The sequence below is a fragment of the Camelina sativa genome, chromosome 12, assembly GCF_030686135.1.
Source record: "Camelina sativa cultivar CO46 ecotype springtype chromosome 12, ASM3068613v1".
Classification (NCBI taxonomy): domain Eukaryota; kingdom Viridiplantae; phylum Streptophyta; class Magnoliopsida; order Brassicales; family Brassicaceae; genus Camelina; species Camelina sativa.
In genome coordinates, this window is record NC_141891.1 from 19027362 (window position 1) to 19043277 (window position 15916).

The 15916-nt window shown below is 36.9% G+C and overlaps 2 protein-coding genes and 2 pseudogenes across 3 annotated transcripts; all 4 read left to right on the forward strand.

The window, feature by feature from the left end:
* Nucleotides 1–992, forward strand: LOC147930741 (uncharacterized). The gene is made up of 3 exons (XM_087477008.1): nucleotides 1–237; nucleotides 321–807; nucleotides 922–992. Exons 1-3 carry the CDS (start codon nucleotides 1–3, stop codon nucleotides 990–992), a joined length of 795 nt encoding a protein of 264 aa, XP_087333134.1.
* A 2778-nt stretch (nucleotides 993–3770) lies between these two features.
* Nucleotides 3771–4566, forward strand: LOC147930742 (secreted RxLR effector protein 161 pseudogene; annotated as a pseudogene).
* A 573-nt stretch (nucleotides 4567–5139) lies between these two features.
* LOC147930743 (subtilisin-like protease SBT4.2) lies at nucleotides 5140–6552 on the forward strand (annotated as a pseudogene).
* Nucleotides 6553–8550: 1998 nt separating this feature from the next.
* LOC104723670 (subtilisin-like protease SBT4.2) lies at nucleotides 8551–11917 on the forward strand. 2 transcript variants are annotated; one of them, XM_087479326.1, is made up of 10 exons: nucleotides 8551–8864; nucleotides 8964–9058; nucleotides 9146–9237; nucleotides 9326–9572; nucleotides 9665–10148; nucleotides 10230–10324; nucleotides 10426–10632; nucleotides 10708–10816; nucleotides 10924–11128; nucleotides 11210–11917. In XM_087479326.1, exons 2-10 carry the CDS (start codon nucleotides 8979–8981, stop codon nucleotides 11734–11736), a joined length of 2046 nt encoding a protein of 681 aa, XP_087335452.1. In that variant the 5' UTR covers nucleotides 8551–8864; nucleotides 8964–8978; the 3' UTR covers nucleotides 11737–11917. The 2 variants fall into 2 exon arrangements, with proteins under 2 accessions (XP_087335452.1, XP_087335453.1); XM_087479327.1 differs by lacking the exon at nucleotides 8551–8864 and having other exon boundaries at nucleotides 8950–9058.
* The last annotated feature ends 3999 nt before the right edge of the window (nucleotides 11918–15916 follow it).

The following is a 15916-nucleotide window of genomic DNA, read 5'->3' on the forward strand; positions in this document are numbered from 1 at the left end:
ATGTCAAAGATCAACAATCTCCAATATGCTGCACTTAATGTCTCTGGTGACAATTATTTACAATGGACTTTGGATACTAAGATTACCTTGAAATCAAAGGACATGTGCGAATGCATTGAGGATGACAACGATACCACTGAAAAAGAAAGATATAAGGCGATTCTCCTCATATGCCATCATCTTGCTGAGAAACTCAAAAACCAGTATCTTACCATTGAGAATCCTCTTGACCTTTGGGTAGAGTTGAAAAATAGATATGGTCACCAAAGACTGTGCTTTTACCAAAAGCCCAATTCGATTGGAAGAACCTCATAATCCAGGATTTTAAAACCGTGGATGAGTATAACTCAGAACTATTTAAGATAGTTTCAATCTTGAAACGATGTGGTAAGGAGGTTACTGAGGAAGACTTGCTAGAGAAAACATTCTCAACCTTTCACACCAATAACAAACTGCTTCAACAACAGTATCGTGAAAAGGGTTTTACTATATATGCAAGTCTAATCTCTTGTTTGCTGATGAACAGTGCAATGAGATCTCATGGTTCTACTCCATTACCACAAGCCCACAAAGCTGATATGACCCATAAAGAGCCTAAAGATACTAAAGAGTCTAACTACGTCCATAGAGACAAGTATCACGGCCGTGGTCGTGGTGGTAGAAGACGTGGTGGTCGTGGCAATTACCATAGAAACCATTATGATGGTCATGGGCGTGGGAATCGAACCGACTTTGGTCGTGGTCGAGGTAGAGGCCGCGGAATTTTCAAACCACAACACAAAACCAAAACCGTTTGCCACAGATGCGGTATGGGGAACCATTGGGCAAAGACATGCAGGACAACTAAGCACCTTGCTGATCTCTATCAAGAGAGTGTGAAAAAGAATCCAGAAGCTAACTTGGTTCATATCGATGGTGAAGGAGATATCGACCATGAGAAAGATGATCAATTGGATTATGAGACTTCTGATTGCTTAAGAGAGGATAATTAAATTTAGACACCTATTGTTTTGATTTATTTTTATTTCCATGCCTTATACTTTTGGATTTTATTGAATTATGATTTTGGTTTAAATTCAACTATTTTATTACCTTCAATATACATTTTTTTGTTTTATTCCTTTATATCTAAAACATGATTCTTGCCCATATTAAGAAATGACTGAGGACAAGAACATATTTGTGGTGGATAGTGGATCAATCCACACAATTTTGAAGGACAAGAGATATTTTGTTAATCTCACTTTTAGAAATGCCAATATTAGCACAATAGCAGGTATAGCTAGTCTCATTGAAGGCTACGACCAGGCCCATATCCTTTTACCTAAGGGCACGCATCTTGAAATATCAGATGATTTATATTCACCCAGCTCAAAAAAGAGCTTATTGAGTTTCAAAGATATTCGTTTGAATGGTTTTCATATTGAAACTAAGGGTGAAGGGAACCAAGAGTTCCTACATATTACTGAGATCACCCAAGGCTTTAAGAAAATCCTAGAGACTATACCCGCATTATCTACTGGTCTTTACCATGCCAAAATTAATATGACAGAAGTTAATATGGCAATGAACAATTCACTTTCTAACATGATGCGTAAGCTAATCTTAAATTCAAATGGGCACACTCTAAAAGAGAGACGAGTTATCCCTAAGAATCTCACATGTTTAGCATGTGCACAAGGGAAACTCATTATAAGGCCATCACCAGTAAAAGTAACTAAAGAGACTTTAAATTTTCTGGAAAGGATACAAGGAGATATATGTGGACCAATACACCCACTATGTGAGACGTTTATATATTTTATGGTTCTTATTGATGCATCGACCAGATGGTCGCATGTTTGTCTATTTTCCACTAGAAACCTAGCATTTGCTAGATTGTTGGACGGATCATACGTCTGCGAGCACACTTTCCAGATTTTCCACTTAAGACTATACATCTAGATAATGCTGGTGAATTTACATCCCAAGCATTTAATGATTATTGTATGTCCATGGGGGTAAGTGTGGAACATCTCGTGGCACATGTACATACACATAATGGATTAGCTGAATCCTTCATTAAACGAATTCAATTGATTGCTCGACCATTACTTAAGAGGTCGAAGCTTCCTGTGTCGGCTTGGGGACACACAATATTACATGCAGCAGAGCTTATACGCATCAGGCCATCTAGTGAGCATAAATATTCACCATCCCAATTACTCACGGGTCATGAGCCAGACATCTCCCATCTAAAGACATTTGTGTGTGCCGTTTATGTACCCATTGCACCACCACCGAGAACAAAGATGGGACCTCAAAGGAGGATGGGAATATATGTTGGATATGACTCTCCCACCATCATTAAGTATCTAGAGCCAACTACGGGTGATCTATTTAAGTCTAGATACGCGGATTGTCAGTTTGTTGAATCCAAATTCCCTACATTAGGTGGAGAGACAAACAAGCTGGTCAAAGAGATATCATGGAATCAAACATCCTTGAATTGGCAAGATCCTCGAACTCTAGCATGTGAAGCAGAGGTCCAAAAGATTATACATTTATAAAAGCTAACTAATCAATTGCCAGATTCATTTTCTGACCTAAAGAAAGTTACAAAATCGTACATACCAGCTTGTAATGCACCAGTACGTATTGATGTTCAAAAGGGACACAACCAAGTTGCTACAGAGTCTAAGGCACGTTTGAAACGTTGTAGACCAATAGGCTCCAAAGATAATAACCCTCAAAAATCAAAGAAAGGTGCAATTCAAACCGATGTTAAGGAAAACATAGACATGGCCGCGGCAGACCCTAAGGAACCGATCAATGAGGTTTGGGACGCCAAACCTCAAGGTCCTGAAGGTATTGATAATAATGAGATCTCAATAAACTATATCATGTCTGGAATTCAATGTAACCGGAAAGATGTCGACATCGATGAAATATTTGCATATAAGGTAGCATTTGAAATTAATGAGGATCATGAACCCACGTCTATATTAGAGTGCACTCAAGGATCAGATTGCTTAAAATGGAAAGAAGCCATAGACGTGGAGTTGAATTCATTAAAGAAAAGGAATGTGTTTGGTTCGATCATTAGGACACCATTCGATATAAAACCAGTAGGACACAAATGGATCTTTGTGAGGAAGAGAAATGAGAATAATGAAATCGTGAGATATAAGGCACGGCTTGTAGCACAAGGATTCTCACAAAGACCAGAGATATATTATGAGGAGACATACTCCCCTGTGATGGATGCAACGACTTTTAGATTTTTGATAAGTCTGGCTATAAGAGAAAAACTTGACTTGCGGCTAATGGATGTAGTGACCGCGTATTTATATGGTCCACTGGATAATAAAATATATATGATATTACCAGAGGGTATTGAGCTCAAAGATAACAACGGTTGTCGAGAACAGCACTGCATAAGCCTAAACAAATCTCTTTATGGACTGAAACAAAGTGGGCGTATGTGGTACAATAGACTTAGTGAGTACCTAGTCAAAGAAGGCTATAAGAATGATCCCATCAGTCCATGTATTTTTATAAAGAAGTTTGCAAACAAAAGTTTTGTAATCATAGCAGTGTATGTAGATGATTTGAATATCCTAGGAACCTCTGGGGAAATTACCCAAACAGTTGAATATCTCAAGAAAGAGTTTGAAATGAAAGACCTAGGTAAAACTAAGTTTTATTTGGGATTGCAGCTTGAGTACATAAATGATGGAATCCTTGTGCATCAAATGGCATATACTAAAAAGGTACTCAAGAGATTCAATATGGACGAGGCCCACCCATTTCCTTGCCCAATGGTTGTGAGAAGCCTCGGATTGGACAGTGATCCATTCGGTCCAAAGAAGGACGATGAAGAAGTTCTCGGTCCTGAAGTGCCATACCTCAGTGCCATAGGAGCTTTAATGTATTTGGCTAGCCACACTAGACCAGATATTTGTTTTGCCGTGAACCTCCTATCAAGATTTAGTTCATGTCCGACTCAAAGGCACTGGAACGGTATCAAACATCTATTATGTTACCTACAAGGAACGATGGATTTGGGTCTATTCTATACTAACCATAACAAAGAATATTTAGTTGGTTTTGCTGATGCAGGTTATCTATCTGATCTACATAATGCTAGATCTCAGACCGGTTACGTATTTACACACGGTGGTATAGCAATTTCATGGTGTTCAATGAAGCAGACTATTGCGGCCACATCATCTAATCATGCAGAAATTTTGGCTATGCATGAGGCCAGCCGTGAGTGTGTTTGGTTGAGATTGATGACTCAACACATTAGATCAGATTGTGGTATGGCCGATGACAAGGAACCAACCATCATTTACGAAGACAACACAGCCTAAGTTCAAGGAAGGTTACATCAAGGGAGATCGGACGAAGCACATTTTGCCTAAGTTCTTCTTCACACATGAACTACAAAAGGCCGGTGAAGTTCAAGTGGTACAAGTTCAATCTAGCGATAACTCAGCCGATCTTTTCACCAAGTCATTACCGACATCAACATTTAGGAAGCTCACGCATCAAATTGGGATGCGTAGACTCAAGGATCTTTAGTGATGTTCATAACAGTGAGAGTAATACGTGATGTACTCTTTTTCCTTCACCATGGTTTTGTCCCACTGGGTTTTCCTGGTAAGGTTTTAATGAGGCAGCATCCCCAAGCGTATTATGATGATCTCTTAGCATCTACACGGTTATGTTATCCAATGTGAGTGTTGTAAACCATTGAAGATAGATCTCCATAACCAGCACATACAAGTCCAAGTCCACAAGACCCATCGTCGCTGCCTATTCCCATTCTTTATAGGTTTATGATTCCATTAAAGTTTAGGGTTTGTGTACCCCTATATATATGTACTCTTACCGATTGAATGAAAATACAAGACAATACAATCTATAGTATCACAACTTTCATAACAAAAAGTAGTAAATATTATGTTATGAAATGTTTAATATTCATCCAAGACAATTCTAATCTTTTGTGACTGGGTTTTCAGAATTCCAAAAAAAACCGGGTGGGTGCAATAGTGTAAAGATTAGCAAACTTGATTTGTATTGTACTCACTTGTATTGGTCTCTCATTCATTGGTTGTGACATTTTGACGCATGCAGGTGTATATTGCATACATGGGAGCTCTTCCTTCAAAAGCTTCTTACATGTCTCACTTTGACTTAAAAGGAAAGAAGTATCCTTTAGCATACGGGAAAACTGCTTTAAATAACTGTCCAGAAGAGCAAGAAAGGTAACTTGTTACTCAAGGAATCCTTACTGACCTAACTTCTGACTTGAGAATTTTCGCTTTTATATATGGATACATCTTCATTCTCTGGTAGGACTTGCTCTAGCGGTTGCCTGAACACGGTGGAGAGAAAGATTGATGTGTGCGATAATCCTAGTAATGTTATGGAACAAAAAGAAGGAGGTGATGTTGGAACTATCTCTTTTGTAAACGATGTTGATACTCCTGGTCTTGGTCCTATTCCGGTTTCAACCTTAGATGAAACCAATTATAATGAATTAAGATCTTACGTTCTCTCCTCGCCGTAAGACTTTTTTTTCCTTAGACATTCTTTTATTAGATTTTTTTTAAGATGCTTATAACAATTTTCGATGTGAAACAGAAACCCACAAGGAACAGTATTGAAGAGTGAGACAATTGAAGACAATGATGCTCCGATCGTTGCTCATTTCTCTTCTCGTGGTCCAAACACTCTCTTTAGCGACATTATGAAGGTAAGAAACACTCAATACAAAATCACCGAACTCTGTGTTTATAATATGCATAATTTGGTTCGAAATAAATATATACATATGCAGCCTGATATACAGATCCAGGAGTGAATAAATTAGCAGCATATATACTAATGGCTCAAACCGCGCTTCCTGGAGAACGCGTGGATTACTATTTCATGACCGGAACATCTATGGCTTGCTCTCATGTCGCATGTGTAGCTGCTTATGTCAAAACAATCCGTCCAGATTGGTCCACTTCTGCTGTCAAATCTGCTATCATGACTACCGGTATCAACATTGAACCGTACCGACTTATTCCCTGAAGAAAATATTTAAGATACATCTGAGACCAGAATCGTGTTTTTGTTGCAGCTTGGGCAATGAACGCTTCGAAAAATGCAGAAGCTGAGTTTGCATATGGATCATGATATGTTAACCCTTCATTAGCAGTTGATCCAGGACTTGTTTACGAAATAGCTAATGGGGATTACTTGAGAAATCACAACTACCCATCAATGACAGCCAAAGTTTCTGCCTCATCCACTTCAGATATCACTTTTTCCAGAACAGTCACCAACGTTGGGAAAAAGGGATCCACTTACAAGGCATAATTGTCTGGGAATCCCAAACTCAGCATCAAGGTTGAGCCACAGACTCTCTCTTTCAAGTCACCGGGGGAGAAGAAGTCTTACACCATTACCGTCTCGGGCAAGAGTCTTGTTGGTATTTCTGATATTGTGTCTGCGTCTCTCGTTTGGCCGGATGGATCACACAATGTGAGAAGTCCTATTGTTGTGTACACTTAGGCATCAATCCCAAATTTCAAGAATTTGATGTGATGGTGTGTGTTCTATTATAACATCAATTATTTAATACATTAACAAGATTTTCACATATCACACAAAAAAAAAAAAAAAAAAAAAAAAAAAAATATATATCTTCTTTCATCGTTAGCAAAGTCAGTTCAATTTCACTACCCAACATGTAAATCTCTTAGTCAAAATGCCCATATTTTAAAAATATTCTTCTATGTATACTTAGGCAACTAAGAACACTACCTCCAAATTATATATACTAGGTACCAATCCGCACATAGTGCGGAATAAATCGATTCAAATAAAATTTTATAAATAATATTATTATTTGAGATTTAAGATTTAAGATTTGTTTGTGTAAAACAAAATCTGTAAGTAAAATTTATTTTTTCGTTTATTCAAGTTTGCGTTTATTTTGTGTAATACGTTTCACCCGTGAACTATTTAAACATGAAAAAGAATTTTAACGTGGTGGAGAAAGTTTTGATATCTTTTTGTGTTTCTAAAATCAAATTCACATCTTTTATGTTTCACATTGTTATCTACATCATTATGCCATTAAATAGATAAAGCAATATTTATTAGACTAATCGGACTAATTTAAACTAATCCTAAGTATAAATATGCAATGAGAAAAATGTATAAAAAGTGGTAAATAATCAAAAAGTGTAGTTCTGGTGAAAACTTATAGGAAAAATGATTGTCCTAGGGTTTAAAAAAATTCAATAACATAGATACCATGTTTAGATTGCTGAGTCACATATATTTAGATAGTCATTAGAATTTTTATATAGAAGGCAAAGTTTTTGTTTTTCAAAATTTAAATTGGTTAATAGATTCAAAATTGTTTGTGAAATGTTATTTATTATTAATATTATATTGTGATAATTAATTTTTAATACTTGAAACCGGAGAATAAGTTTTGCGTTTCAAAAATTTAAGTAGGTGAATAAGTTTAAATTGTTTGTGGTATGTAATTTACTTTTATGATTATTGTGATAATTTATTCATTTACTTTTCTAAAATATAGTTGAATAGTTATTAGACTTTTTCAAAATAGGAGAATAACTTTAGCATTTCAAAAAAAATAAATAAATGGTTTATAATTTTTTGTGAAATGTAATTTACTTTTAATAATTAAATAGTTTATGTAAGTGATAATTAAATACATTTTTAGATTTTAAAAATTGATTAAATCTTTCATTTTTAAAAACTAATAGAAAAAACATTAACTCATATATTTCAATGGCATATTTATGTAAATAGTAATGAGAAGTTAGGACATTTATTAAAATGGTACAGGAGCTCTGTGAGTGCGACACATCAGCTTTTTAGTGAGAGTGCTTCTCTATTAATATATAGGGGATAACGCCCAAGATCCATTTCCTTATTATATTAGTTAAATAGGAAAAAAATTGTAAATATTATCCTATATAAAAAATTCAAGCTATAATATTTCCCTCTTTTTAACAATACATAGGATACTCACCCATATTTTCAAAATTTAAGAGAAAATTTAGTGGAAACATAAGAATGAATCTTGTTCTCCACAATACTAAAACCCATTCTCTATACTTGTTGGTTTTATATAAAACAAATCATTACAAAATAGAGATATACATGGACTTCTCAAATATAGATATTATATTAGTCTTTAATACTACTAAAGAAAAATTAATAAAACAGAAACTATAAAAACACTTGTCAATCAAATTTATTCACATTTGTTTTATATTGTTACTTTATTAATTTTAGATTGAATTGTTTGATGTGAAGCTACTACAAAAGGTCAAAATTAATATTACCCAATAATTTAATAGATTGTAATTTTACAAACAAAAAAAAATAATTATATTAATAATAATTAGTAACAAAGGTCTTCAATATTTTTGAATTTTGAAAATTTTATATAATATTATTATAAGATCTTGAATTTTTTAATTTTTTTGGGAAATCTTATAAAATCTGATTTATGAGTTGATTGAGGATATGGATTAAACATTCATGAAGTATGGATTTTGCTTCCATATGAATTTGATGTCTACAAAAACAAAAGAAGCTTAATAATGAAATATAAATAAATCTCTACAGCATAAATTAATAATTCATTAATTGTCAAGATAATTTATCTCTTACACACGAATATATATAACCATATGTACTAGCAACTTCACATATTGAGAATTCTAATCAAACAATTGAACATCTCGATAATGGCTTCCCTTGGTTTGATTCTATGTCTTTTTTCGGTTCTTCTCATGAGCCTTTGTCAAATTCCTACAGCTATCGAAGATGACAGAAAGGCAAGTCGTTATCCATAACATAAGAACTAATCTAAGTTTTCTTAACTTGTATTGGTCTCTCATTATTGGTTGTGACTTGTGACATTTTGACGCATGCAGGTGTATATTGCATAAATGGGAGCTCTTCCTTCAAATGCTTCTTACTCTCCTATGTCTCACCATCAGAATATTCTTGAAGAAGTTATCGAATCAAGGTTTGATAAAAGACTCTCAAATCTCTCATCACTCAAATCTTGTTCCTTATTGTTTACGTTATTATTTTTTCGCTGTTTGATCTGCAGTTCCGTTGAGGGATCTTTGGTAAGAAGCTATGGAAGAAGTTTCAATGGTTTTGCAGCCAAACTTACTGAATCTGAAAGAGATAAACTTATGGGTGCGTAAATTTTTTATGATTATAAAAATATTATGAGACACTCGTCATGATGGTTAATTTGAAAATGTTTTTCATGTGTGATTCGAAGGTATGGACGGTGTGGTTTCTGTTTTTCCAAATACGGTTTATAAGCTTCTTACCACAAGATCTTATGAGTTCATGGGACTTGGTGACAAGAGCAAGCACGTCCCTAATGTTGAGACCAATATAATAGTTGGGGTAATAGACGGCGGAATCTGGCCTGAGTCCAAGAGTTTTTCAGATAAAGGCTTCGGCCCAATACCAAAAAAATGGAAAGGAACTTGCGCAGGAGGAACTAATTTCACCTGCAATAAGTTAGTAACATTTTCACTTTTTTTTTTCTTTTCCAGTTTTCTTGCTTGACACGAAAAAAGTCAAAAGATAAAGATCAATCTACCTTTTACAGAAAGGTGATTGGAGCACGACACTATGTAAAGAACTCGGCTAGGGACGATAAACCCCACGGGTCACACACGGCTTCAACAGCCGCAGGAAACAAAGTAAAAGGAGTGAGTGTGAACGGTGTGGCACAAGGAACTGCAAGAGGTGGTGTGCCTTTAGGTAGAATTGCTATTTACAGAGTTTGCGGCATTGCAGGTGGTTGTAATGCCGATGCAATTTTAGCTGCATTTGACGATGCTATTGCCGATGGAGTCGATGTTATAACCATTTCTATTGGAGGACATAATGCTAGAGTCGATGTTGACCCTCTCGCTATTGGATCGTTTCACGCGATGCTCAAAGGCATTGTTACCACGGCTGGTGCCGGAAACTCAGGTCCTAAACTTGGAACATCGACTAACCTTTCACCGTGGATCATAACGGTGGCAGCAGCTTCTGATAGAAAGTTTGTTACTAATGTGGTCAACGGAGAAGGGAAAACCATACCGGTAGGAAGGTTTTTTCTTGTTTTAGTTGATATATGAATGTAATATTGTCATCACTCATGGTGATTATGTATGGACGTTCAGGGACTATCGATCAATGACTTTGACTTAAAAGGAAAGAAGTATCCTTTGGCATACGGGAAAACTGCTTCAAGCAATTGTTCAGAAGAGCTAGCAAGGTAACTTGTGACTCAATGACTCTGCAGCGACCTAACTTACGACTCAAGAATTTTCACTTTTATGTATATACTTCATTTTTTTGGCATTCATTCTCTGGTAGGAGGTGCACTAGCGGTTGCCTGAACACGGTAAAAGGAAAGATTGTTGTGTGCGATGTTAAAAATAATGTTATGGAACAAAAAGACGCAGGTGCAGTTGGAACTATCCTTCATGCAACTAATGTTGATCCTGTTCTTGATCTTATTGCGGTTTCAACCTTAAATGATACCAATTATGAAGCCTTGAGATCCTACGTTCTCTCTTCACCGTAAGAAACTTTTCCATAAACATTATTTGATTAGATTTTTTGAAGATGTTTATGAAACTTTTCGATGTGAAACAGAAACCCGCAAGGAACTATAAGGAAGAGTGTTACATTTAAAGATTATCATCCCATAGTTGCTCATTTCTCTTCCCGTGGTCCAAGCACTCTCTTTAGCGACATTATGAAGGTACTAATTAAAAACTTAAAACAAAATTCACAGAACTTTGTGTGTATAATTTGCATTTTTTGGTATTTGGATCGGTGTCTTGACAACTAATATATATATATATGCAGCCAGATATAACAGCTCCAGGAGTGAATATATTAGCGGCATATACACCATTGGCTGAAACGGCACTTCCAGGACAAAGTGTGGATTACTATATGATGAGCGGAACATCTATGGCTTGCCCTCATGTCGGAGGTGTAGCTGCTTATGTCAAGACAATTCGTCCTAATTGGTCACCTTCTGCCGTCAAATCAGCTATCATGACTACCGGTATCAACATCAAACTATTTCTTCCCTGAAGAAAAAGTTTAAGTGACTTGTGGCCTGAATCGTTTTTTGTTTTTGTTGCAGCTTGGGCAATGGACGCTTCGAAAAATGCAGAAGCTGAGTTTGCATATGGATCAGGATTTGTTAACCCTACAGTAGCAGCTGATCCAGGACTTGTTTACGAAATAGCTAACGAGGATTACTTGAACATGCTTTGCTCTTTGGACTACACATCCCGAGGAATTAGTACTCTCGTGGGCAGAACCTTTACTTGTTCTGAAAAATCAAAGCTTTCTATGAGAAATCTCAACTACCCATCAATGACAGCCAAAGTTTCACCCTCATCCACTTCAGATATCACATTTTCAAGAACAGTCACCAACGTTGGGAAAAAAAGATCCACTTACAAGGCAAAACTGTCTGGGAATTCCAAACTCAGAATCAAGGTTGAGCCACAGACTCTCTCTTTCAAGTCACGGGGGGAGTTGAAGTCTTACACCGTTACAGTCTCTGGAAAGAACCTTGCTGGTATTTCTGGTATTCTGTCTGCGTCTCTGATCTGGTCGGATGGTTCATACCATGTGAGAAGTCCTATTGTTTTGTACACTTAATTAGGCATAACCCCCAAATTCAATAAATTTATTTGATGTTTGACGTTCGTCTAATGTTTGATGTCAAAAAATGTATTTGATGTTTTTGTTTAATTAGCCTTGCTGGTCTTTGTTTCTATTATGTTTTTGATATTTAAATTCTCTCAATAAATATGAGAAGGGGTTGTGTGTTTGCGTTTTACATTTCATGGTTCATACTTCAAACTCAGTCTATGGTTAACATAAACGGTATCCTTGTGATGTAACTTAAATACTTCTCTACCTTCAACAAATCTATATAACCCATAATCTTTTACATGATCTATGATGATGTATATTTTATGTAATATTTAACGTTTTAAGATTATTTATTAGTATGTGCTTCTCAATCATTTGATACAGACATTTTTTTTCCATTCAAAAACTTTACAAAACCTCATATTCAGAGTCGACAAAGAATGAAAAAAAACTTCCGTGTACGGCATACTAAATATTTTCTTTGGAAAAATAACTAAAGCAAGCCCTCAGTTATTATTAGTTGTAGTTTTATCATACTAAATATCTCGTTTACTTTTCCTTGTTTTTAAGTATTTTCGAACAATGTTTTTTTGGTTCCATAATATGAAACTGATATTGTCGTAGTCTTTTCAATCTTTTTTGTTGTAGCTTGCTTGCCAATTTCTCATCAATCTCCTCAACTGTCTCTAACTCCTCGGAAAAATGAATTATGGCGCAGCTTTTATGAGGTTACACATGTGCTTAAGGTTAAACATTTAATGTGGAAAGCATTGAGTGGTGATCTGACAAAAGAGATGAATTATGGTGGTATGAATACAACCTATAGAATTAGTTGTGCATTTGTCGTGCAGCAGAGGAAACAGTATGAGATAAGGGGAGGCGGAAACAAACGGAGTTAATACTCTGTTTTGATGGAGGAAAACAGAGCACACGTGATCGATGGTAGTGGTGAAAGAGGATGAAGTGTAAACGAGAGAGATGAAGTCAATATCGAGTTTATGAGATCGAGATCGACGAAGTTGCAAGTCCTCCTTGCTTTTGGGTAGTTAAGACTACCTCTTTTTTCAACCAGGGGACCTGATGCAAATATGAATGAATATTACAATGCTGCTGCGATCTCTATTTATAGAGACTCAGGAAAAAAACAAAACAAAAACCCTAGCTTAAACGATGGAAAACCGACTAAACCGTGAAAATAGAAAAAAAGAACAAGGCCATAACTTGATGGACATGCAACACAAAAGCAAGCCCATCAAGGTTCGATGCTACGTTGCCTCAGATCCCCCCCCCCTGGTTGAAAAGGATTCGTCCCAGAATCAAGGACCTCATTATCCCCACGGAAAGGAGACAAGTGATTGACGTTGAAGACGTTGTGAGTCCACAAGTGTGACGGAAGTTGCACCTTATAAGCATTATCATTGATCCGTTCCAGAACTTCAACAGGACCAATCTTTTGTGACTTGAGCTTGTTGTATTCTCGTAGAGGAAGACGATCCCTTGTGAGATAAACCCAAACAAAATTCCCTGGTTGAAACAGAACAGCACGTCGTTTCTTATCAGCTGCCTCTTTATACTTGGTAGTAGCCGCGTCCAAGTTCTCCTTTGCTCGTTGATGTACTGTCTGTAATTCTTCAACAAAATCGAGAGCATGACCATGAACACGCGTACGATCGGGGAGAGTTGTTAAATCAAGGGGACAGCGTGGAATGAAGCCGTAAACAACATTGAATGGGCTGAAGCCAAGACTACGGTTAAAAGCATGGTTATGTGCGAATTCTGCTTGACATAATTTAGCATCCCAGCTCTTAACATGATCACCCACCAAACATCTCAACAGATTTCCCAACGCACGATTAGTGACTTCAGTTTGGCCGTCAGATTGGGGATGATACGCGGAACTCATGTCCAAGCTAGTACACAACATCTTCCACAAAGATCGCCAAAAATGATTGAGGAACCTTGTATCTCGATCAGAGACAATAGATTGCGGGAGACCATGGAGACGATAAATCTCGCGAAAAAATAACGTTGCCACCATCGTAACATCAGTCGTCTTCTTACATGGTATAAAGTGAGCCATCGTGGAGAACCGATCCACCACCACAAAAATGGAGTCATGACCTCGCTGTGTACGCGGAAGACCTAACACAAAGTCCATACTAACATCAGTCCATGGTTGTGTAGGAACAGGAAGAGGTAGATACAGTCCGGCGTTGGAAGCTTTGCCTTTAGCTTGCTGACAAATACGACAACGTTCAACATCACGTCGCAAAGAAGGCTAAAAATACGACGAGACCAAGTGCAAAGTACGATCATGACCCACATGGCCTTCCGCATGAAGTTCCTGAATGATTTGCAAGCGTAAACTAGACTCCGGAACACAAATACGTAAACCCTTGAAAGAAACCCATCATGAATGGAGTAATCATCGGTAAGCCCTTGTTCGGCATCAGTGAACACACTAGCAAAAAACGGATCCGTCTTGTACAACTCAGCAAAAATGGCGAAACCTGGAACGGACGCATGAACCGTGGCTAGCAAGCTGTGTCTTTGGCTCAAAGCATCAGCCACCCGGTTAGTTTTTCCAGATAAAGTTGGAGTTACAGTTCTCCTCCCTTAACACCCAAGAACAGAGCACATAAGCTCTAATTCCTCTTTACACATCAATGATCACGCAGGATGATCTATATTTTTCCTCTCTAGCTCTATTTATACTCTATCCTCTCTTTACTCTTAACATGTGCCTCTCACATGTGCTCTCTTATCAGAATCCTTACTGACCTAACTTCTGACTTGAGAATTTTCGCTTTTATATATGGATACATCTTCATTCTCTGGTAGGAATTGCTCTAGCGGTTGCCTGAACACGGTGGAGAGAAAGATTGATGTGTGCGATAATCCTAGTAATGTTATGGAACAAAAAGAAGGAGGTGATGTTGGAACTATCTCTTTTGTAAACGATGTTGATACTCCTGGTCTTGGTCCTATTCCGGTTTCAACCTTAGATGAAACCAATTATAATGAATTAAGATCTTACGTTCTCTCCTCGCCGTAAGACTTTTATTTCCTTAGACATTCTTTTATTAGATCTTTTCTAAGATGCTTATAACAATTTTCGATGTGAAACAGAAACCCCACAAGGAACAGTACTGAAGAGTGAGACAATTGAAGACAATGATGCTCCAATCGTTGCTCATTTCTCTTCTCGTGGTCCAAACACTCTCTTTAGCGACATTATGACGGTAAGAAACACTCAATACAAAATCACCGAACTCTGTGTTTATAATTTGCATAATTTGGCTCGAAATAAATATATGTACATATGCAGCCTGATATACAGATCCAGGAGTGAATAAATTAGCAGCATATACACTAATGGCTCAAACCGCGCTTCCTCGAGAACGCGTGGATTACTATTTCATGACCTATTACGGATAATGACGTATCATTAGCATATATTTGTGTTGTATTTATCATTCTAGTGGGATAAGGGTTAGGGACCGATATATTAGCATCTAAGAGCTTATCGTGTGTAAAGTCTCTCTTGTATAAATACCACATTGTGAGTAATCAATAAAGCAAGTCACTTTGATATCTAATTCTACATGGTATCAGAGCTAAAATTTTCTAAAAAAAAAAAAATAATAAAAATAAAAATAAAATAAAAATCTTCTAAAGTGTCGATAGTTTCGACTTTTCTTGTGTGCCAAGTAATATAATGTCTACTACCGGAGAACAAACATCTGGTTCGTCCGGAGCTCTTGTTTCGACGTTGTCTTCAACGGTGGTGTCACCATACACTCTGTCCAGCTCCGACAACCCGGGTACCGTGATCTCCTCTGTTTTGTTGAATGGAGAAAATTACAATAAATTATCTGAAGAGATGTTGAATGCTCTTCAAGCCAAGAGGAAAACTGGTTTCATTGATGGGTCCATCAAGAAACCTTCAAACGATGATCCTGATTTCGAAAATTGGAAGACGGTGAATTCGATGATTGTGGGTTGGATTCGAGCTTCGATCCAGCCCAAGGTGAAATCCATTGTCACATTTATCTCCGATGCTCACTTGTTGTGGGATGAACTGCGGCAGATGCTTTCAGTAAGTAATAACGTCCGGGTCCATCAGATCAAAGCCCAGCTTGCTTCATGTCGACAAGAAGGACAGGCGGTGATCGATTATTAC

What these genes read in the sequence shown, in the direction of transcription:
- LOC147930741 (XM_087477008.1), top strand. Translation starts at nt 1, where the DNA reads ATGTCAAAGATCAACAATCTCCAATATGCTGCACTTAATGTCTCTGGT. An exon ending in AGAATCCTCTTGACCTTTGG is followed by an intron (nt 238 to 320) that starts GTAGAGTTGAAA and finishes CTCATAATCCAG; the next exon opens with GATTTTAAAACCGTGGATGA. An exon ending in AACCGTTTGCCACAGATGCG is followed by an intron (nt 808 to 921) that starts GTATGGGGAACC and finishes TCGATGGTGAAG; the next exon opens with GAGATATCGACCATGAGAAA.
- LOC104723670 (XM_087479326.1), top strand. Translation starts at nt 8,979, where the DNA reads ATGGGAGCTCTTCCTTCAAATGCTTCTTACTCTCCTATGTCTCACCAT. An exon ending in GAAGAAGTTATCGAATCAAG is followed by an intron (nt 9,059 to 9,145) that starts GTTTGATAAAAG and finishes TTTGATCTGCAG; the next exon opens with TTCCGTTGAGGGATCTTTGG. An exon ending in ACTAATTTCACCTGCAATAA is followed by an intron (nt 9,573 to 9,664) that starts GTTAGTAACATT and finishes TACCTTTTACAG; the next exon opens with AAAGGTGATTGGAGCACGAC.